This window comes from Nansenia antarctica (genome assembly GCF_963989245.1).
Source record: "Nansenia antarctica genome assembly, chromosome: 14".
NCBI classification, from domain to species: Eukaryota; Metazoa; Chordata; class Actinopteri; order Argentiniformes; family Microstomatidae; genus Nansenia; species Nansenia antarctica.
This window is the reverse complement of record NC_137684.1, coordinates 13395750-13417966: the sequence shown is the minus strand read 5'-3', so window position 1 is coordinate 13417966 and position 22217 is coordinate 13395750. Positions and strand designations below refer to the sequence as shown.

The 22217-nt window shown below is 44.2% G+C and overlaps 1 protein-coding gene across 1 annotated transcript in view; it reads left to right on the top strand.

Annotated features, from left to right (window-relative positions):
- itpr2 (inositol 1,4,5-trisphosphate receptor, type 2) overlaps positions 1-22217 on the top strand; it is a gene marked incomplete at its 5' end in the record, with an annotated part of 98667 nt that overhangs the window by 3634 nt on the left and 72816 nt on the right. The window contains 11 exons of the mRNA XM_080545155.1: positions 4972-5042; positions 5474-5592; positions 5704-5790; positions 6929-7087; positions 8383-8481; positions 9721-9804; positions 10479-10625; positions 14143-14238; positions 15401-15445; positions 18345-18496; positions 20588-20687. Of these exons, the coding sequence (XP_080401281.1) occupies positions 4972-5042; positions 5474-5592; positions 5704-5790; positions 6929-7087; positions 8383-8481; positions 9721-9804; positions 10479-10625; positions 14143-14238; positions 15401-15445; positions 18345-18496; positions 20588-20687 (1159 nt within the window). The remainder of the gene's footprint in view (positions 1-4971; positions 5043-5473; positions 5593-5703; positions 5791-6928; positions 7088-8382; positions 8482-9720; positions 9805-10478; positions 10626-14142; positions 14239-15400; positions 15446-18344; positions 18497-20587; positions 20688-22217) is intronic.

Below are 22217 nucleotides of genomic sequence, written 5' to 3'. Positions count from 1 at the left end.
GTGTGTTGGCAGAGAAGAATTCTACTGATGATCTACTGTTTGGCTAGCAGAATGTTGGTTTGACTGAAGATCTAAGTGGTCACACATCACCGCTCATTAACCTGGCCTTGTCATGTTACATCTAGGCGTCCTTTGCTGTATCTCCCAGTAATGGAGTTATAATTAGCTTGTCCACATCCTGTCAACTGGACATGTTGTTGGTTCATGTTTAACCCAGGACCAGCTCTCTGTTATGCACTGTTCTGTCAGCCGCTGTCGAAGCCCGCCTGTTTAAACCAAGCAGCGTCGCAGGGTTACTCATTTATCAGCTAAATGGACTCGCTAGCACTCTCTATCCCAATCGACTTCCTGTTTTGCTGTTAAACACTTGATTTTACATCCTATTGGTCTATCCCATTGTTTCTCCTTTAGATGGGACTTTGATATGGGGGCTGAGGAAATATGCGCAGCTAGCTGGTTGGGAGGGATCAAGTGGCATGAGAGCAATAGGAAATGACTCAACCCGCCTTCAGCAAGACTGCCAGCGTTGTATGAATCAGAGGAATTGTCTCTTTCATTGCATTTCCCCTCACTGGAATGAATTAATGGACTGTGCAATTCAGCTTTGTGTGACTTGAATCAATGTCAATGCGTTGACACATTCGACACACACACATACGTGAATCAATCGGTAGGCCTGCTGTACCTGAGTGGTTGGGATAAGGGACCGAAGCATAATCTATGAATGTGGAAAATCTCCAGGAAAAAGGGGAGTAATATAAACAGTGGAGGGGCGTACGAAAGCGTGTGCAAGAGGTAGCTAACATGCGGAAACGAGATATCACCTCAGACATTTGGTGGGACAAGATAAGCTGTTTGTAAATATTGTTCAATTGTAGGTCAAGGGCATAGAGCGTTGGGACGTACAATATGCTGGTGATTTCTCTAGCCAGCCTGATGACGACTGTAAGGATGAAACCGTGGCGGCGACTTCCAACCAACACAATAAGAGGATGCCTCACACTAGGCTTCCTTCCCCTCACACAGTGAGAAACTTCACATGGTACAAGCTGTGATGTGAGCCTATGCCCGTAGGATGGTAAACAATGTTTCTTAATGCTAGGCCTGTAGGCCATGTTTACAAGTTAAGACAGTGGCTCCATTCTTTGTAGAGCCACAGTCATGTTTCATTTACCCAGGGTTCCCGTGCTGGTGTTAAAAAGCCGTAAAGTCTAAAATCCAGCAATCCGATTTATAAGGCCTAAAAAGGTCTACAATTATATTCAAAGAGGACTAAAAAAGGTCTAAAAAGGTCTTGCATCAGTCTATGACTATTCTATCAGTCTGTGACTATTCCATCAGTCTGACTATTCTATCAGTCTATGACTATTCTCTCAGTCTATGATTATTCTATCAGTCTGTGACTATCCTATCAGTCTGTGACTATCCTATCAGTCTGTGACTATTCTATCAGTCTGTGACTATTCTATCAGTCTATGACTATTCTATCAGTCTATGACTATTCTATCAGTCTGTGACTATTCTATCAGTCTGACTATTCTATCAGTCTATGACTATTCTATCAGTCTATGACTATTCTATCAGTCTGTGACTATTCTATCAGTCTGACTATTCTATCAGTCTGTGACTATTCTATCAGTCTATGACTATTCTATCAGTCTATGACTATTCTATCAGTCTGTGACTATTCTCTCAGTCTGACTATTCTATCAGTCTGTGACTATTCTATCAGTCTATGACCATTCTATCAGTCTGTGACTATTCTATCAGTCTGACTATTCTATCAGTCTATGACTATTCTATCAGTCTGTGACTATTCTATCAGTCTGACTATTCTATCAGTCTGTGACTATTCTATCAGTCTGTGACTATTCTATCAGTCTGACTATTCTATCAGTCTGTGACTATTCTCTCAGTCTGACTATTCTATCAGTCTGTGACTATTCTATCAGTCTATGACTATTCTATCAGTCTATGACTATTCTATCAGTCTGACTATTCTCTCAGTCTGTGACTATTCTCTCAGTCTGTGACTATTCTATCAGTCTGTGACTATTCTATCAGTCTGACTATTCTATCAGTCTGTGACTATTCTATCAGTCTATGACTATTCTATCAGTCTGTGACTATTCTATCAGTCTGACTATTCTATCAGTCTATGACTATTCTATCAGTCTATGACTATCCTATCAGTCTATGACTATTCTATCAGTCTATGACTATTCTATCAGTCTGACTATTCTATCAGTCTATGACTATTCTATCAGTCTGTGACTATTCTATCAGTCTGACTATTCTATCAGTCTATGACTATTCTATCAGTCTATGACTATTCTATCAGTCTGACTATTCTATCAGTCTATGACTATTCTATCAGTCTGTGACTATTCTATCAGTCTGACTATTCTATCAGTCTATGACTATTCTATCAGTCTATGACTATTCTATCAGTCTATGACTATCCTATCAGTCTGTGACTATTCTATCAGTCTACGACTATTCTAACAGTCTATGACTATTCTATCAGTCTATGACTATTCTAACAGTCTATGACTATTCTATCAGTCTGACTATTCTATCAGTCTGTGACTATTCCATCAGTCTGACTATTCTATCAGTCTATGACTATTCTCTCAGTCTATGATTATTCTATCAGTCTGTGACTATCCTATCAGTCTGTGACTATCCTATCAGTCTGTGACTATTCTATCAGTCTGTGACTATTCTATCAGTCTATGACTATTCTATCAGTCTATGACTATTCTATCAGTCTGTGACTATTCTATCAGTCTGACTATTCTATCAGTCTATGACTATTCTATCAGTCTATGACTATTCTATCAGTCTGTGACTATTCTATCAGTCTGACTATTCTATCAGTCTGTGACTATTCTATCAGTCTATGACTATTCTATCAGTCTATGACTATTCTATCAGTCTGTGACTATTCTCTCAGTCTGACTATTCTATCAGTCTGTGACTATTCTATCAGTCTGACTATTCTATCAGTCTATGACTATTCTATCAGTCTGTGACTATTCTATCAGTCTGACTATTCTATCAGTCTGTGACTATTCTATCAGTCTGTGACTATTCTATCAGTCTGACTATTCTATCAGTCTGTGACTATTCTCTCAGTCTGACTATTCTATCAGTCTGTGACTATTCTATCAGTCTATGACTATTCTATCAGTCTATGACTATTCTATCAGTCTGACTATTCTCTCAGTCTGTGACTATTCTCTCAGTCTGTGACTATTCTATCAGTCTGTGACTATTCTATCAGTCTGACTATTCTATCAGTCTGTGACTATTCTATCAGTCTATGACTATTCTATCAGTCTGTGACTATTCTATCAGTCTATGACTATTCTATCAGTCTATGACTATCCTATCAGTCTATGACTATTCTATCAGTCTATGACTATTCTATCAGTCTGACTATTCTATCAGTCTATGACTATTCTATCAGTCTGTGACTATTCTATCAGTCTGACTATTCTATCAGTCTATGACTATTCTATCAGTCTATGACTATTCTATCAGTCTGACTATTCTATCAGTCTATGACTATTCTATCAGTCTGTGACTATTCTATCAGTCTGACTATTCTATCAGTCTATGACTATTCTATCAGTCTATGACTATCCTATCAGTCTGTGACTATTCTATCAGTCTACGACTATTCTAACAGTCTATGACTATTCTAACAGTCTATGACTATTCTATCAGTCTGTGACTATTCTATCATTCTATGACTATTCTATCAGTCTATGACTATTCTATCAGTCTATGACTATTCTAACAGTCTATGACTATTCTCTCAGTCTATGACTATTCTAACAGTCTATGACTATTCTCTCAGTCTATGACTATTCTATCATTCAATGACTATTCTATCATTCTATGACTATTCTATCAGTCTATGACTATTCTATCAGTCTATGACTATTCCGGGGAAAGCTACTGTAGCATACCTGCCTTTTGCTGATTCAGTGTGAGAATCGCCCTGTGAGTTTCACAATGTTCTGGACTTTTCTCTGAAGACGGTGCCACTGCAGCTATAAACCTGTCGGCAGCAGAGTAGTAAAATTAGCCAACAAGAAAGCCCAGCTATTAGAGACAGAGGCAGTTAGATGTCAATCCATCAGCGTGTTCTACCCTAATCAGCCACAAACAGAAACCATTGGCCTTCCTGTAGCTGACAGCCACAACATCCTTTAGCTTGTGGTTTTAAAACCCCTGTCTTCTAATATTTCAGCATAATAGAAAACTGGGTTTTGAGTCTTTTGACTACTAGGCCAACCTACCGTCCAACCAGATGCTTGGTTTTCAGTGATGCCGGCTTACAGTACATGCATACAAGCACACACATACATAACATATTGCGATAGAAAGCAGTACAGTCTTCTTCAAGTGAGCGGGTTTGTTTGTGTTAGAGTTGTGCTTACTGGCCAACATGGATTTGCATGTATCCAATGTATACACCAATTACCGTATACAATACACAGCTTTTAATGTGTGTGTGTGTGTGTGTGTGTGTGTGTGTGTGTGTGTGTGTGTCAATGCGATTATGCTTTTATGCTCTAGGATGCACAGTAGTAGCCCACAGCCTGTATTTTTGTATACTTCACTATATACAATATATGTATCATATGTGTATCATATGTATCATAGCCTGTACAATTGCACACTGTATATAATCTCAATTTATATATACCACTGCACGTATACATCCAGTCACCATGGCATGACATTGCACATCACACTACCATTTGCACTTTACTGTATAGATGCTGTAAATACTGCTACTTATCACTGCTAATTGCTATTTGTTGCACTTCTGGTTAGACGCACAATAACTTTGTTGCATTGTCTTGTACTATGTAATGACAATGAAGTGAATGTAATCTAATCTAAAAAACAGTAGAAGGTGTGCTTGGTGTAACCATGCTGTTGTGTTCTCTGCAGGCTGGTAGATGACAGGTGTGTGGTACAGCCTGATGCTGGAGACCTGGCCAATCCGCCCAAAAAGTTCAGAGGTGAGTGGCTTGATACCAGCTCTCCTGCTGCGGTCTAACTTGAGATGCACATGCGTCACTTGAACTTTTGCATGAGTCATGCACAGTGTCACTGAGAGATCAGGGTTAGAAATGTAGGTGTACTACTTGCAAGGATGTTGTAGACGGTTGCGTTTTGAACCATGTGTCTCTCCGCAGTAGTGAGCTGAGTGGCAGTGTCTAGTACAGCTTGCCACGGTTACCACTCTTTCTTTCTTTCTTTCTCTCCCCCTCTCTCTCACACTAAGTGTTTAACTGACACCTGACGCATTAACCACAAACATTACTCACTAGTACTTATTTACCTCACACAAACTCTCCGATGACAAAATGAGTTCCACTTTGTGAATTCCTCCTGTACAGTATCCCCCTCTATGTCTCTCTCTCTCTCTACCTCCCTCTCTTATCTCCAGACTGCCTATTCAAGGTGTGTCCGATGAACAGGTATTCAGCCCAGAAGCAGTTCTGGAAGGCCAAACAGGGCAAACAAGGCAACAACAACACACAGGGAGACCTGTTCAAGAAGTTACAGGTACCTGTTGAACTTGTCTCACTGATTTTTCCACCTTTAAGTTGTGGCTCAAATAAACTGGTTTTTCGCTGAATCTAAAGATTCAACGTGTTCATTGTGTTCATTACCCAGCATGCAGCAGAACTGGAACAGAAGCAGAATGACACAGAGAACAGGAAGCTGCTGGGAGAGGTGGTCAAGTACAGTAATGTCATCCAGGTACAACCAACACAGCCTACTTATCACAGGGCTCCCACGGGTCCTTGAAATCCATGAAAGTTTGTGAATTTGAGAAAAAAAAATCAAGGCCTTAATTTTTTTTGAAAATAGATATGGGTCATTGAAAGTGCTTGAATTCCCCTCTCTCTCTCTCTCTCAAATTTATTATCATTTTTTAATGTAATTATAGTAGATAAGTCACATTGCTTAACTTAACACAGTAACTTTACACATATTTCACAATATATTGTTTTGCTGTGCTGTGGTAGAGAAGGCAAGAGACCATCTAGTGTTCACACATTCAAGCCTCTCTTTTTAATTGTTGTCTGTGAGCAGATAGTTCCTATTATATAAATTCTCATCTAGATCTGTCTCAAACTATGCCGTGTTGGGTCCTTGCATTTGAGGGAATTGAGTCTTGAAAGTCCTTGAAAAGTGCTTAAACTTGATGTTTCAGAAGGTGTGGGAACCCTGTTATCAAAGTCTATCTGTCTCATTTTGCTTAGAGCCTGGAATCTTCCATGTGTTTTATTTGGTCACCAAGGTTACCTCTCTGTCCATAGTGTGTCCTCGAACGTCAACAGGGTATTTTGACAGCCTAAATGATGAATAGCCAACAGCCCATTAAACTAATCCTAGCATTTACAATGTTCAGATTGCTGCAAGGTTTGTGTGTTGTATTGTGGCTTAAACTGCAGTACAGTTTGACAATTTTGACAGAAACAGAATACGTGTGATGTCTTAATCACTATAGACAGGCCAACACCCTCCCAACATTTAAACAGGCCCTCAAAACCCACCTCTTCAAGCTCACCTTCACCAGTTAACCCTCTCCCCCTCCATGTGTCCCCAGCACTACCTCAATTAGGCCCCTATACTTTCTTCTATTTACCTTTTGTTTCTTTCTATTATTACTACTCAATCTTTTCAGTTTGTAAAGCGTCTTTGAGTGTCTAGAAAAGCGCTATATAAGTCTAATGTATTATTATTTATTATTATTATAGAGGGGGTCAAACAGAATTCAAACATACAGTAGAGGCCACACCTAACTAAAAGGAGAATAACTTATGAGCAGATAATGATTCCGGTCTCGTCATTGAATGTGATGAATGACTTTGTCACCTTGTTGTTGCCGTAGCTGCTGCACATAAAGAGTAACAAGTATCTGACGGTGAACAAGCGTCTGCCGGCGCTGCTGGAGAAGAACGCCATGCGCGTGTCTCTGGACCCGGCCGGGAACGAGGGCTCCTGGTTCTACATCCAGCCCTTCTGGAAGCTGCGCAGCGAGGGAGACAACGTAGGTACCCCCCCCGCCCTCTCAGAGGAACACCTGACTGAGAGGAACTACTGCGCTGGTTTAAATGACTGTTCAAAATGGCCACAAATGGCCTCATGACATCAGCAACTATGTTTTTTGTTGTTGAATGGACCTATCGCTAAGCCCCTTTGAAAACTTGGACAAACAAACAACGCTTCACTGACAGTGACTGACTGACCAACCGTGACTGAATGACATTCAATGATTTCTGATTTATCACAGCAAGTAATAGACATGTTTTTTTTAAAGATGACAAGAATATTTAGTCTAGAAGCTTTTCACCATTAGATATTATGAGTTTTTTTTTGCCTGTAGTGACTTTTGCTGTGATAGGATTGGACAATTTCTATTGGGGCGTGGCTGAGCGATAGGTCCATTGTGTTGAATGATTTATTTATTTGTTCTCTTTCATTTCTTCTTTAAATTGTAACATTTTCAGTTTTGATTTAGTTTTGTGCCAGTAATATTTCTATATCAACATAATGACTGTCCTTAATATAATAATAACATAATAACTGGTCTTCTCCTTGTCTTTTGCTTTAGCGTCCTGTGGAAGGTATTCTTCTTGTTTGAAGTGCATGACGTGTGTGTTTGTGTGTTGTTAGTTCAGTCACAGAAACACACTTTAAAAGCATGTTAGCACCTAGCATCTAGCTCTATTGCATGTAGGCTGTTACTCGGGGCATTGAACTGTCTTTGCCTCAGACTCAATGTAGTATTTTGCATTCCCACTCTGTTTGATATATTTCCCTAAACCGTTAGTGACTAACATGTTTTGAAGTATTAGCTTAATGCAACGCCATAGATCCTCCAAAAGACTTAAGTGGAGTGTACTACACTTCAGCCAAACCTTTGTGACTGTCTGCTTTATCATAGGTCATACCGTACGTCAGTGTGTAGGTTGTAGAGTTGTTGAGAATCTGTTGAATGACTGACTAGTGAGTGAATCTGTTCGTTGTCGTAGTTTAGTGAGGTTTTAAGTCACGTTATATGTACACATTCACACAGTACACTGCTATGCTGCATTGATGTTTGAGTGAACAAGCACATTCCCTCATTCTCCTCCATCCCAACCTGCCGTTACCACACAGGAAAAGCTTGCTATGAGCCTCTATGTAGGCTAGGCCGCACTCTACCCCTTTGCATGGGACAGGGTTTGGCTCTAACTCTGCTGTTTGAAGTGTGTTTGGTTTTTCCGGCTCTCCCCCCTCCACCCCTCTCGTCCATTGTCCTGTGTTACCATAGGTCCTAACCCCTCCTGATTGGTCTCCTAGGTGGTGGTGGGAGACAAGGTGGTGTTGATGCCTGTTAATGCTGGACAGCCTCTTCACGCCAGCAACATCGAGCTGCTAGACAACCCTGGATGCAAAGAGGTGAGACCCACTGACTCCCACTGCTGTGTTGGTAGCTAGAGGGTTTGGCTGACATCCAGAAATGTACTGTGTGCCAAATGTCTGACCACACGTCAGAAGAATTGATCGTGCTTTAGTTTTTAACAATACGTGGGCTTAGAATTATAAGGTTCTATCTCCGTTCAGAGATATCTAGCGTCAAAGTTTTTACATTCCATTATGTTTTGTGAGATGGAACCTTTGTATTTTATTAATTACTAACTCAAAAATGTCAACATTTTAAAAATAACACCACACAGGCATTAATAAACACCTAATGGATCAGATTATGTAAAAAACTCAATTTTGACAAAAATGGAGATAGAACCTTATAATTCTAACGTCACGAATAGCAGATTGTGAAGGCTAATAAAAGGGCCCAACACTTTGCTTAACATTTCAAGGAACAAGTTAAATGACCATTATGTTGATGAAAACAAGCTGATTGGCCCAGGGATGTTCGAGAGCTATGATTTAATGACCATTCATGTCACCATTAATTCACCTATTATGATATTCCTACACAGCATTTATGGTTTTGAGTTTGGGAACTGTATTTCTCAGCGCAGGGAAGAAACCACCACAATCGATCACAACATAAATACGTAAAGAATTGTTTTTGGTTTTTGTCACTCTCCTGTGTGTCATACCTAACACTCCCCCTGTTCATGACAAAATGGAGGATCAATCGCAGCCTCTCAGGAGTTATTGCTTAAATCAGGGTTCCCACGGGTCCTTGAAATCCTTGAAAGTTTGTGAATTTGAGAAAAAGAAATCAAGGTCTTAAACGTTTTTGAAAATAGACATGGGTCATTGAAAGTGCTTGAATTCCCCCCCCTTTCTCTCTCTCTCTCTCTCTCTCTCTAAAAAATAATAATATATATATTCAAAAATGTTTTACTTAGCTCGTCAACTAGTTCTGTCTCAAACTATGCCGTGTTGGGTCCTTGAATTGGATGGAATTGAGTCTTGAAAGTCCATGAAAGTTGCTTGAATTTGATGTTTCAGAAGGTGTGGGAACCCTTCTGTTAGATATTGTGTGTGGGTTCAGCCAGTTGTGATGACCGTATTGTGTGTATGTGATGACCGTGTTGTGTGTATGTGATGAGCATGTTGTGTGTGTGTGATGACCGTGTTGTGTGTATGTGATGACCGTGTTGTGTGTATGTGATGACCGTGTTGTGTGTGTGCCCTAACCCTCTCCTCTTCTGGTTGATGTAGGTGAACGCGGTCAACTGCAACACCAGCTGGAAGGTCACCTTGTTCATGAAGTTCAGTGACTACAGAGAGGATGTGCTGAAAGGGGTACGAGGCTTCCTTACTCAGGGCTCCCACGGGTCCTCGAAATCCTTGAAAGATTTTGAGAAAACAAAATCAAGGTCTTAAAAGTTTTTGAAAATAGACATGGGTCATTGAAAGTGCTTGAATTCCCCTCTCTCTCTCTCTCTCTCTCTCTCTCTCTCTCTCTCTCTCTCTCTCTCTCTCTAAAAATAAATAAATATATTCAAACATGTTTTACTTAGCTCATCAACTAGTAAATAAGTCTCTGTATTGCTTAACTTTACACATATTTCACAATATATTGTTTTGCTGTGCTGTGGTAGAGAAGGCAGGCGACCATCTAGTGTCTCACACATTCAAGCCTCTCTTTTTAATTGTTGCCTGTGAGCGGATAGTTCCTATTATATAAATTCTCATCTAGATCTGTCTCAAACTATGCCGTGTTGGGGTCCTTGAATTTGAGGGAATTGAGTCTTGAAAGTCCTTGAAAGGTGCTTGAATGTGATGTTTCAGAAGGTGTGGGAACCCTGTTACTTACTTGATCTCTCTGACATGCTCATCACCATATTCTCTTTAGCACAGTTCAGTTGAAGGGAGCTCTCATATCCACATGTCCAACAGCTGCAGGTCTGTTTATTGTAGCTGAGTGAATCATGCAATGAAAATGCGGTTGCGTAACGGTTACGTGTCTCCACCAGGGTGACGTGGTCAGGTTGTTCCACGCGGAGCAGGAGAGGTTCCTGACGTGTGACGAGTACAGGAAGCAGCAGCACATCTTCCTCAGGACCACCCTGCGACAGTCCGCCACCTCCGCCACCAGCTCCAAAGCACTCTGGGAAATTGAGGTATTAAATGCCTCATGTGTCCTCATCAATGAGGTGCTGTGTGTGTGTGTGTTTGTTTGATTTGTGTCGGTCTGATTCCTGATAAAGAAGTGGTAGGAAGTAGGGTTGGACGGTTTCCAAATAGTTTAGACCGTTAAACCGTTCCAATTATGGAGTCCTATACTATACAGGGTTCCCACGGGTCCTTGAAATCCTTGAAAGTTTGTGAATTCAAAAAAAAAAAATCAAGGTCTTTGAAAATAGACATGGGTCATTGAAAGTGCTTGAATTCCCCTCTCTCTCTGTCTCTCTCTCTCTCTCTCTCTCTCTCAAAAAAAAAAAAAAGTCTCTGTATGTGAGCGGATAGTTCCTATTATATCAATTCTCATCTAGTTCTGTCTCAAACTATGCCGTGTTGGGTCCTTGAATTTGAAGGAATTGAGTCTTGAAAGTCCTTGAAAGGTGCTTTTTGAATTTGATGTTTCAGAAGGTGTGGGAACCCTGACTATACTACTACAATACATTCATGTCGATCACCGGAAGCACAGTCGCAACACAATTAGGCTACTACATAGTTTCACAAATATAGGTGGAAAGGCACACTTCGGTAGGCTATTACCGTAACATGAAAATACATAAAACACTTAACACACCTAGCTCTGCTGATCCAGGGTGCAAGGAAGATCTAAGAAGAAGGATCTTGGAACAGAGTCTTAATTGAATGAATGAACTATCTCTCTTTCTCATTATCTTGGTTCTGACACAAAGTTTCCACTGCTGTTCAAGGTATTTCAGTTTTTGTGGTGTAACGCACTAAGCGTCGACCCTGTCACCGCAGGGTTCCCGGTTCGATTCCGGTCGCGGACATATCCTGCATGTAACCCTTCCATTACAGCTCCACTGTCTCTAGCACAATAAAAATACAAATATGAGTGGGACTGCCCCACTCAGAAAAACACATTTTACATAGTAACAGCATTTGCGTATCCATCTGAGAAGCGGTCATGTGACAATGCGATTATGATTGCTTCTAAATAGTATTTTTTGACAGGTTATAAAATGTTCTGACATCACTTTCAATAGCGTCTTCTACCACGGACAGACTGGACAAACACTCTTCAGGCGTTTATTATAGCAATTTATAATAATAATACCTTCTATTTATATAGCGCTTTTCTGGGGCTCAAAGACGCTGACAGTATTGGGTACACAGAAACATGGAAACAATAAGCAACAGATAACATGAGCAGGGGAGATGGTTAAGGGTAGGGAAGGTTGTATGTATGTGTATGTACAGTATGTCTTTTTTGACAGGTTATTTATTTGACTAATTAGATAGATAGATAGACTTTATTTGTCATTGTTACAGTACAGGTACCAAACAACGAAATTTAGGAGGGGAGGCTCCCCTGGTGTTTAAGAAAGGAAAAAGAAACACATTTTGGAAAAAGCATAGATGCATAAAATCACAAGAAGATAAGGAGCTGGTTTACATCAATAGAGGCTATGTACACAATCCACTGTACTATACTGCACAGATAGTCAACTAGGGTTGTCATATTGCACAAGAAAGTATTTTTTTCACATTTTTTTTAAAGTGTCACAGTTTGCAGGCTTGAAAATGTACATGTTTGTGCCTCAGCACTAGCTGCCATTACAATCCGTCCGGACTTGTCCTGGGCCCAGAACTTAGGCCTTTTCTGTGTTCAGGGCCTTGACGGCCCTGTGGTAGAAGCTGTCCTTCAGTCTGTTTGTCCTAGCGGCCGGGGTCCTGTACCTCCTGTTCGAGGGCAGCTTGACAAAGTGTTCGTGCCCAGGGTGGGTCGGGTCCTTGGAGATCTTGGAGGCCCTCCTGAGACAGCGTGTTTCGTACAGCTTCTCCAGAGAGGGGAGGGTGGCGCCGGTGATCCCCTGTGCTGTTCTCACGACTCTCTGTAGATCGTTTCTCTCCGCTGCCGTGCAGCTGTGGTACCAATTGGAGATGCCGAAGGTGAGGATGCTCTCCACTGCGCCGTGGTAGAAGGCCACCAGCATCTCCTGCTTGCTGTGTTGTTTCTTGAGGCATCTCAGGGTGTATAGCCGCTGTTGTGCCCTCTTGATGGTGCCTTTAGTGTTGTCCTTCCAGGCCAGGTCATCCCGTATGATGTGTCCCAGGAAACGGAGGTTTGAGACCATCTCTACGCTCTCTCCGTCGATGAGCAGGGGCAGGATCTCGGACTTTTTCCTCCTGTAGTCTACGATGAGTTCCTGGGTCTTTGACTTGTTTAGCAGCAGGTTGTTTACCTTGCACAGCTTGCTCAATTGCTCTACCTCATCCCTGTACGCCGCCTCGTCCCCCCCCGAGATACATCCCACCACGGTGGTGTCGTCTGCAAACTTTACGATGTAGTTGCTGGGGTGGATGGGGGTGAAGTCGTGGGTGTAGAGGTTGTAGAGGATGGGGCTTAGCACGCAGCCCTGGGGTGATTACATTGTTTACAACAATCATTTTCATAGCATCTTCAACCACACACTCTTAAGGCGTTTGTTATATATGCAATTTATGACGTGATAACATGTTAAAAAAATATTTATAAAACGGATGGGTGAAATCAAGCAATCTGATTGGTTCATAGCCGTGGTATATTGAGCGTATACCACAGCTACGATTAGTAGAGCCTCATCACAGTTCGAAATGAATACGCCTGTTTCACGGTCAACATTCCAAATATAACAGACTTTTAATTCAATCGCAAGGACATTTTATCAACTTAAAAATAAATAAAAATAAAAATCCTACCCAAAGTAACCATGTAGATTCCCAATATGTGGTCTGTTTATCAAAATAAAGCCTGTTTGAAAATGTGTCGAGACGTTTTCGGAGTGCCCTGCCTGCGTCCACTACAGCCGCGCGTTGACAGTTTTTTTAGTGGGTGTACAATCAACGGAGACATCCAAATTAATGTAAATAAATAGATGCAAATAATGAAATTGTGTAAATAAATGCTAAATTCCTATGAAATCTACAATGCTAGTAGCCTAGGTTAATGAAAAAGAATGTTAGTGTTGTTGCTTAGCGACCAACTGCAATAAGAGGAACTATTTTATTTGAGGGGAACTATTTAAGATGATTAATTACGAATAAAAACTATTTGAATTTGAGTGTGCTTTTCTAATTCATATTGACAGTGTTGGTAACCGTTTTATAAAAGCAATAGCTCACTTCAGGCCAGTGGTATATGCTTATTATATCACAGCTAAGGGGGTTGCCGTCCCTCCGCTTCGCGTCGGGCCGAACAACGCCCCTTAGCTGTGATATAATAAGCATATACCACGGCCTGTCGTGAGCTATTGCTTAAATATAATACTAATAATAATTGTTTTTTATGATGGTTTTAATAAAAACCAAAAAGTAGGAAGTAGGAACATTTCACACACTTGTTTGGAGTTGAGTGGAGTTCCCCAATGTAGTATGGAGGGCCATTGTTGACAGCTGTTTAGGGAAGTAGCTGTTTGTTGTGCAGTTCCATCTGACCTGGCTGTTTCTTCTCTGTTGCAGGTAGTGCACTATGACCCCTGTAGAGGCGGGGCTGGCCAGTGGAACAGCCTGTTTCGCTTCAAACACCTGGCGACTGGGAACTACCTGGCTGCAGAGGTACAGTACACTTTACATTTACATTTACATTTTTGGCATTTATTCCAAAGCGACTTACAATCAATACATTTGACTAAGCAAGTGAATCATCAATCCACCAGTCGTAGCAGGAAGAGTAATCCAGCTCAGGCCCGGGGCCATTGGCAGTCTCAGTGATAGAAGGACAACTTTATTTTTTATTTTTTTATATATATCGACACCAGAGAAACAGTACAAGGGGGGCAATAGAAGTCATAGGGGACACAGTAAAGGGGAAAAGCGGGTGTCTCAGGAGACGCAGTGCTGGGGGGTAGTAGATGTCTCAGGAGGAGCAGTTAAGGTGTAACCTGAAGAGATGGTAGGGCATCCCCCCCTCCCTCTATGTCAAGTCAAGTCAAATCAAATCAGATCCAGTTAGATTCGTCACGTACATGGCATACAGCTGTAACTGACATAGTGACACGTGACACTGCGTGTCCTCACCTGTTCTCCTGACAGGCTCATTGTGACTGTGAGTAAGAAGGTCAGAGGTCGTGGAAGGTTCACGAACTCTACCGTCCTCGTCACAAAATGTGTTTGTCTCTTACAAACGTAACACGTGACCGACAGCGGTCGAATTTGAATCCAGGCCATTTGAATAACCATTTGTGTGAAAGCTCTGTACTGTATGACGAGAGTCGGGATTTGCGTATCTAGTCGGCCGTTATCAGATTACAAACGTATTAGTTAAGTTTAAGAGGAAACGTCTATGAAGAATACAGTAATACATGGGGGAGACACACTACAACCTTTGTTGGCTGTTCTGTCATGGCCTGACTGCTTGCTGCTGTATGGGTGTATGGGGTTTTCCAACTGACCAGCGCGCTGCCAGTAGCTAACTCCTGTTTTACATAAAACTGAGAGAGATGCCAAGAGACCACAATGTAACCCTCTGTTCTGTCTCCTGTGTACTGTATCTCAGGCCAGTCACGGTGGTGGTGAAGTTCAGTAGACGTCCTGTAGGTGGCGGTGTTCCCATTGTTATGTCCTTCAGTTAGTCACAATTGTCAGTTTGTTTTGTTGTCGAATAGTTTCTCAGAGGTGGGAAGGGTGTGAGGTGTAAGAAGGAGGACAAAGTGAGGGGGAATTGAACTCCTCCTCGTGTTTTTAGATTGATTTAGTAACTTATTTATTTCCTTCTCAGGTCAATCCTGATTTTCGAGATGACGGTGTGGAGTCCAAAGCTGAGGTGAGTGAGTGAGGCTGCTGATGTCATATCTTGGCGTCGATGGTCATAAATGCCAGACCTCAGTCGGGGTATAGAGTGCTGCTACAAACACAGATGTTCGTGTAGTCTGATATGTACAGTATGGGGACATCAAACAATGAAAGAGAAAGAATGAAAAGAAAGATGAAATAACCAACATGAGCTGTCATAACTGTCCCCTGGGTGACCACAGTCCCCTAGGGGGTGCCAGAAGTGTGTTTGTGCGTGCGTCTCTCTCTCTCTCTGTCTCTCTCTCTCTCTCTCTCTCTCTCTCTCTGTCTCTCTCTGTCTCTCTCTCTCTCTCTGTCTCTCTCTCTGTCTCTCTCTCTCTGTCTCTCTCTCTCTCTCTCTCTCTCTCTGTCTCTCTCTCTCTCTCTCTCTCTCTCTCTCTCTGTCTGCAGTAGTGGATTGTCTCTGCCTGATATCGGGCTCCTGCCTAGGCCCTTTTCTTCCCACCACCTCCTCTACTTCAATGCTGCAGCCCCATCAGCTCTCTCAAACGACACTCACACAAACAAACTCACATGAAACAACAGAGTGTTTTTTTCCCCTCACAGCTCTTCTTGCACTTTTACCCGCTTCCTGCATTTGTATTCTGCCACGGCAGGGAACACACACCAACTCAGACTGGAGAGACACAATCACTTTCACTCTGGCACTTTCTCTCTCTCTCTCTCTCTCTCTCTCTCTCTCTCTCTCTCTCTCTCTCTCTCTCTCTCCCGCACACAAGCTCAGACACACAGGAGGCCCCTTACATAACGTCTGGGTGTGGGGGTGCCCTGTGAGAGGGGGGGGGGGGGGGGCGGCAGACGTGCTGTCTGCTCTGCTCTCTCCTCTGCTCTGCTGTGCTGTGCTGATGGAGTGAGTCATGCAGGGAGAGAGGGAGGGAAGGAGAAGGGAAAAGAGTGGAGAGGAGAGAAGGATTAGAGAGGTGCAGAGAGGAGCTGAGGCATGGGGGTGGCTCAGGGGAGATGCTGCCTGCCTATTGACATGCAGAGAGCGATGCAGAGCTTAACCTTCTCATCGCTGGCCCCCGTTTATCTCCGACATCCACACAATGCAGTCCCAGCCTGATGCAGTTGTCTCGTTAGAATCGCGTACGCTTCCCGAAAGGTTTTTTGGCTTGTCTGGTGAAATAACTGGCAATGTTTTAGCTCATCAATACAAGTTCCCTAGTAAAGATTGGAGAGGGATTTTGGGGCATCAGCCTTCGATTTCAATGTGTAGAACTGTTTGCAGTTGAATGAGCCTGGTTGACATGCTGAAGAAGTTACTCTCTCACCATTTTTGTCAATTCCTTTGCTATTGTAATGTAGTGTAGAGTCAATAATAATAATAGTAATAATAATAATACGTTAGACTTATATAGCGCTTTTCTAGACACTCAAAGACGCTTTACAAACTGAAAAGATCGAGTAGTAATAATAAAAAAGAAACATAAAATAAATAAAAGAAAGTATAGGGGCCTAATGAAGGTAATGCTGGGGACACATGGGAAGGGGAGGGGGAGAGGGTTAACTGGTGAAGGCGAGCTTGAAGAGGTGGGTTTTGAGGGCTTGTTTAAATGTCGGCAGGGTGTTGGCCTGTCTGATGTGGTTGGGGAGGGCGTTCCAGAGGGACGGGGCTGCGGCTGAAAAGGTCCTATCACCCCAGGTCCTAAATCACACCCTGGCCATTTCTTTGCGATTGTAATGTGTCTCACACCTTGTCCTTTGTCGGTAATGATATTTATAGAGAGGGTCTATGCGCTGTTCTTTGAGTTTTGGGTTAGGCCCGTCGTACCTTTCTCCCTTGTTGTCCTTGACGCATGTTAACGCACGGATGAAACTTAGTCATGTCGCTTTAAAACTGTTCCGTTGGTTATTGTGTTGAAATTCTCTTCTCACTTTCTGTTAAAACAGCACAACATAATCGTGACCAGGTAATCACAGAGTGTACCATCCATGTCTAATGTTCACATGCATAGTTAATGAGACAGAGAGAGTCATCAGCTTCAGCTGTGGGCCTGAGTGTGAACTCCTCGCAAACTGATTTATCTGAACCTGAGGGCTTGGTGGAATGGCATTGTGGGTATTCTTAATGGAATCTAGGATCCGATATGATAGGTTGTCTGTCATACAGGGATGAGCAAAGCGTTGTCAATCATTATTAACCATGACATTTCTTTTGGAGTTAGATAGTTAGTAACGTTACGTTAAGTTATGTAAGCTGGTCATGTGACCACTTGTATGAGTTTGTTCGATCATGTCCATGACTGTTAAAATAATAATTGGCGGGCGCGTAGGTGGTGTAGCGGACTAAGCGTTGACCACGTAACCGCAGGGTTCCCGGTTCGATTCCGGCCGCGGACATATCCTGCATGTCATCCCTTCTCTCTCTCTCACCCGTCCTTCCTGTCAAATCGCTACTGTCTCTATCACAATAAAAATAAAAATATGAGTGGGACCCACTCAGAAAAATAAATAAATAAATAATAATAATAATAATAATTGGGAATAAATGTATGTCTTATGTTTGACCCGTCATCTATCTTTCTATGTTTTATTTTCATGTCTGCTTCATGTCTTCATCTATAAGATTACAGATGACAATGTTTATTTCATGTGAGACGTTATTGGATTGCTAGGTGCTAACAGGTCCTAATCGGGGTTGCCAGATGGGGCGTGTTACCGCCGAATGGGCTACTGGATTTAGCGGTTATAGACTGGTTAGGCTGTCAATTGTCAATCCCATCTGGCAACCCTGGTCCTAATACTGTTGGTATCTCGTAGTGTCTGTGTCTGTCTGTGTCTAAAGTTAGAAAGTCACACACGTCCCTTTCTCCACTAATTTCCCCTGTGTGTCTGTGTGTTGTGTGTGTGTGTGTGTGTGTGTGTTCCAGACGGAGACAGACACTGTGTACTTTAAGAGGAAGCGGCAGGCGGCGGAGAGGATCGCGTACACGCTGGTGTCTGTGCCCCACGGCAACGATATCGCGTCTCTGTTTGAGCTGGACGCCACCACCCTGCAGAGGGCCGACTGTCTGGTTCCCAGGTCAGCCGCAGACACGCCGCCGTCACAACCAATCAACACAAAACACCTCACACACACCTCACTCTCCTTATCACACTCTGAGATTAGTCATAGATTCTAGTTCAGGGGTGGCCAACCAGTCAGAGACTAAGGGTGTGTTCTCACTAGAACATTTGCTTCAGTTGGAATCGGAGTTTAGGATAAAATTCGCTTTGCTCTGCGTCGTTTGGAGCTGTGAGAACGCGCATTCGAAGTCGCTCCCGGAGCAAACAACCGATGGATGCGCCGCTTGAAAAGGGTGGTTTCGCTCCGGTTAGAAACGACGCATCGAGGCTGTCCATAGGAAAACAACAGCGCAAGCGTGTTGATCTGGATAAGAGCGGGACGAACGGGCAATTTTCTATTTTTCTGACCAATCAACTACCACGTCTGTTGCTTCGATTGCGTACGTTACTTCGTTTACATAAAGCGCTGTGAGAACGCAAATCAGAGAAATAATTTATGCAACAATGTTGCAATCTCCTCCACTTGCTCTGGGTCATGATTCAGACTTGCATGTGAGAACATGACCGAAGAGCCAAAATAAATTATTGGGGTACCACAAAGAGCCACATCATACATGCAGGCTCACAAAAGCTCTCCCTCTCACTCACTCACACACACACGATCAATACATTTCCAATAGGCTACGAGACCAGTTGCGACATTTCAGCAAAAGCCAAGGTATGGCAAGGTACCGAGTGGGGGGGTTGAGGTGGACTTCGTTAAAAAATCAGTTGTGCAATAGTTAATTTTGGTGAGTTGTTTCTATACAATTGACTTATATGATATTAAGGTAATGATACAGTAATCTACATTAAAATTTGGTACAATAATAACTGAAATGATTGAGAATTGAGACATGGTTGACATACGTAAACTAGCTGTTGTTCCCTTTAATGTTCGCTAACTAGCTTGTTAGCGTTAGCTTCACAATCGCGGGTGATGTTAGGTCGGGTCTTTCACTAAAATAACATTAGAACATGTTTGTATTGACACAACATGACATGGACTTGTTCGTTAATATGTTACATTTGAACCAACAGAATTATGCCGTTTATACAGTTTGTTTAACCCACCTGAGACGCCTATGAGTGAGACACAGAGAGAGAGAGACACAGCAACACTTTTAATAAATGCATTAAAGAGCTGCACACAGACAGGCAAAGAGCCGCATGCGGGTTGGCCCCCCGTGTTCTAGTCAGTAGATTCTAACTGATAGATAGAACGATTTGCCTGGGCGCCCCAGATCTGTTTGTGCTACGAGTGGCTCTGTTGTCATGCCAAGCATGTAATACACCAGATCAGGAGTTGGCTAGGGCACAAACAGTCTGGGGCGAGCTAAGAGTGTTTGAAGGTGTTTGTGTTTGATTATTCTCCAAGCACAATTCACAAGGAAAGTCAGAGTCAAAATACAAACTTTCATGTGGGAACGAGGCACACGGTAACACAGGAAAACCTCCACTTAACTGGCATGCAGACACACACACACACACACACACACACACACACACACACATTTTAAATGCTTTATTTATGTCCACATACATGTACAATATCTAAAGGACATAAATACTATCAGTGCATTTTGACATTATGAAAACAGTCAGTTACAGTAGTGCTGATCCAACAACCAGTTATGCTACACACAGGATGTTATTCACACTAAATGATGATTACAGTGGGTTGACAGATCCAGTATCAATACTGTAAAACACACAGTCTCCAGCTCATGGGTACAAGAAGCACCGCCTTCTCCATATTGAGCGGCTACCAATAATAGCAGATACTGAGCAGTACTGTGCTAAGTACTGCTAACTGTTTGGCCCTTCTCTTAGATAGGCCAGCCATTTGAAGGCCTCTGACAACAAGCTATGAACACGGCCCAGGCTGCCAAATATGAAAACTAAAAGTTTACATCTGTAACCCAGTTGTGATATGGCCTGCACACACACACACACACACACACACACACACACACACACACACACACACACACACACACACACACACACACACACACACACACACACACGTTGTACTGTATCTGATCTGAACCCTGGCTTCTATCAGGAACTCCTACGTGAGGCTGAGACACCTGTGCACCAACACCTGGGTGACCAGCACCAACTTCTCCATCGACGCAGAGGAGGAGCGGCCCGTCATGCTCAAGGTCAGCCACCCCCCCACTACTGCCCCATCACCCCCCCTACTGCCCCATCACCCCCCCCTACTGCCCCATCACCCCCCCTACTGCCCCATCACCCCCCTACTACCCCATCACCCCCCCTACTGCCTCATCACCCCCCCTACTGCCCCATCACCCCCCTACTGTCCCATCACCCCCCTACTGCCCCATCACCCCCCTACTGCCCCATCACCCCCCTACTGCCCCATCACCCCCCCTACTGCCCCATCACCCCCCTACTGCCCCATCACCCCCCTACTGCCCCATCACCCCCCTACTGTCCCATCACCCCCCTACTGCCCCATCACCCCCCTACTGCCCCATCACCCCCCTACTGCCCCATCACCCCCCTACTGCCCCATCACCCCCCTACTGCCCCATCACCCCCCCTACTGCCCCATCACCCCCCTACTGCCCCATCACCCCCCCTACTGCCCCATCACCCCCCCTACTGCCTCATCACCCCCCCTACTGCCCCATCACCCCCCTACTGTCCCATCACCCCCCTACTGCCTCATCACCTCCCTACTGTCCCATCACCCCCCTACTGCCCCATCACCCCCCTACTGCCCCATCACCCCCCTACTGCCTCATCACCCCCCCTACTGCCCCATCCCCCCCCTACTGCCCCATCACCCCCCTACTGCCTCATCACCCCCCTACTGCCTCATCACCCCCCCAACTGCCTCATCACCCCCCCTACTGCCCCATCACCCCACTACTGCCCCATCACCCCCCTACTGTCCCATCACCCCTCTACTGCCCCATCACCCCCCTACTGCCCCATCACCCCCACTACTGCCCCATCACCCCCCTACTGCCCCATCACCCCCCTACTGCCCCATCACCCCCCCTACTGCCCCATCACCCCCCCAACTGCCCCATCTCCCCCCCTACTGCCCCATCACCCCCCTACTGCCCCATCACCCCCCTACTGCCCCATCACCCCCCTACTGCCCCATCTCCCCCCCTACTGCCCCATCACCCCCCCTACTGCCCCATCACCTCCCTACTGCCCCATCACCCCCCTACTGCCCCATCACCCCCCTACTGCCCCATCACCCCCCTACTGCCCCATCACCCCCCTACTACTGCCTCATCACCCCCCCTACTGTCCCATCACCCCCTACTGTCCCATCACCCCCCTACTGCCCCATCACCCCCCTACTGCCCCATCACCCCCCTACTGCCCCATCACCCCCCTACTGCCCCATCACCCCCCCTACTACCCCATCACCCCCCCTACTGCCCCATCACCTCCCTACTGCCCCATCACCCCCCCTACTGCCCCATCACCCCCCTACTGCCCCATCACCCCCCTACTGCCCCATCACCCCCCTACTGCCCCATCACCCCCCTACTGCCCCATCTCCCCCCCTACTGCCCCATCACCCCCCTACTGCCCCATCACCCCCCTACTGCCCCATCACCCCCCTACTGCCCCATCTCCCCCCCTACTGCCCCATCACCCCCCCTACTGCCCCATCACCCCCCTACTGCCCCATCACCCCCCTA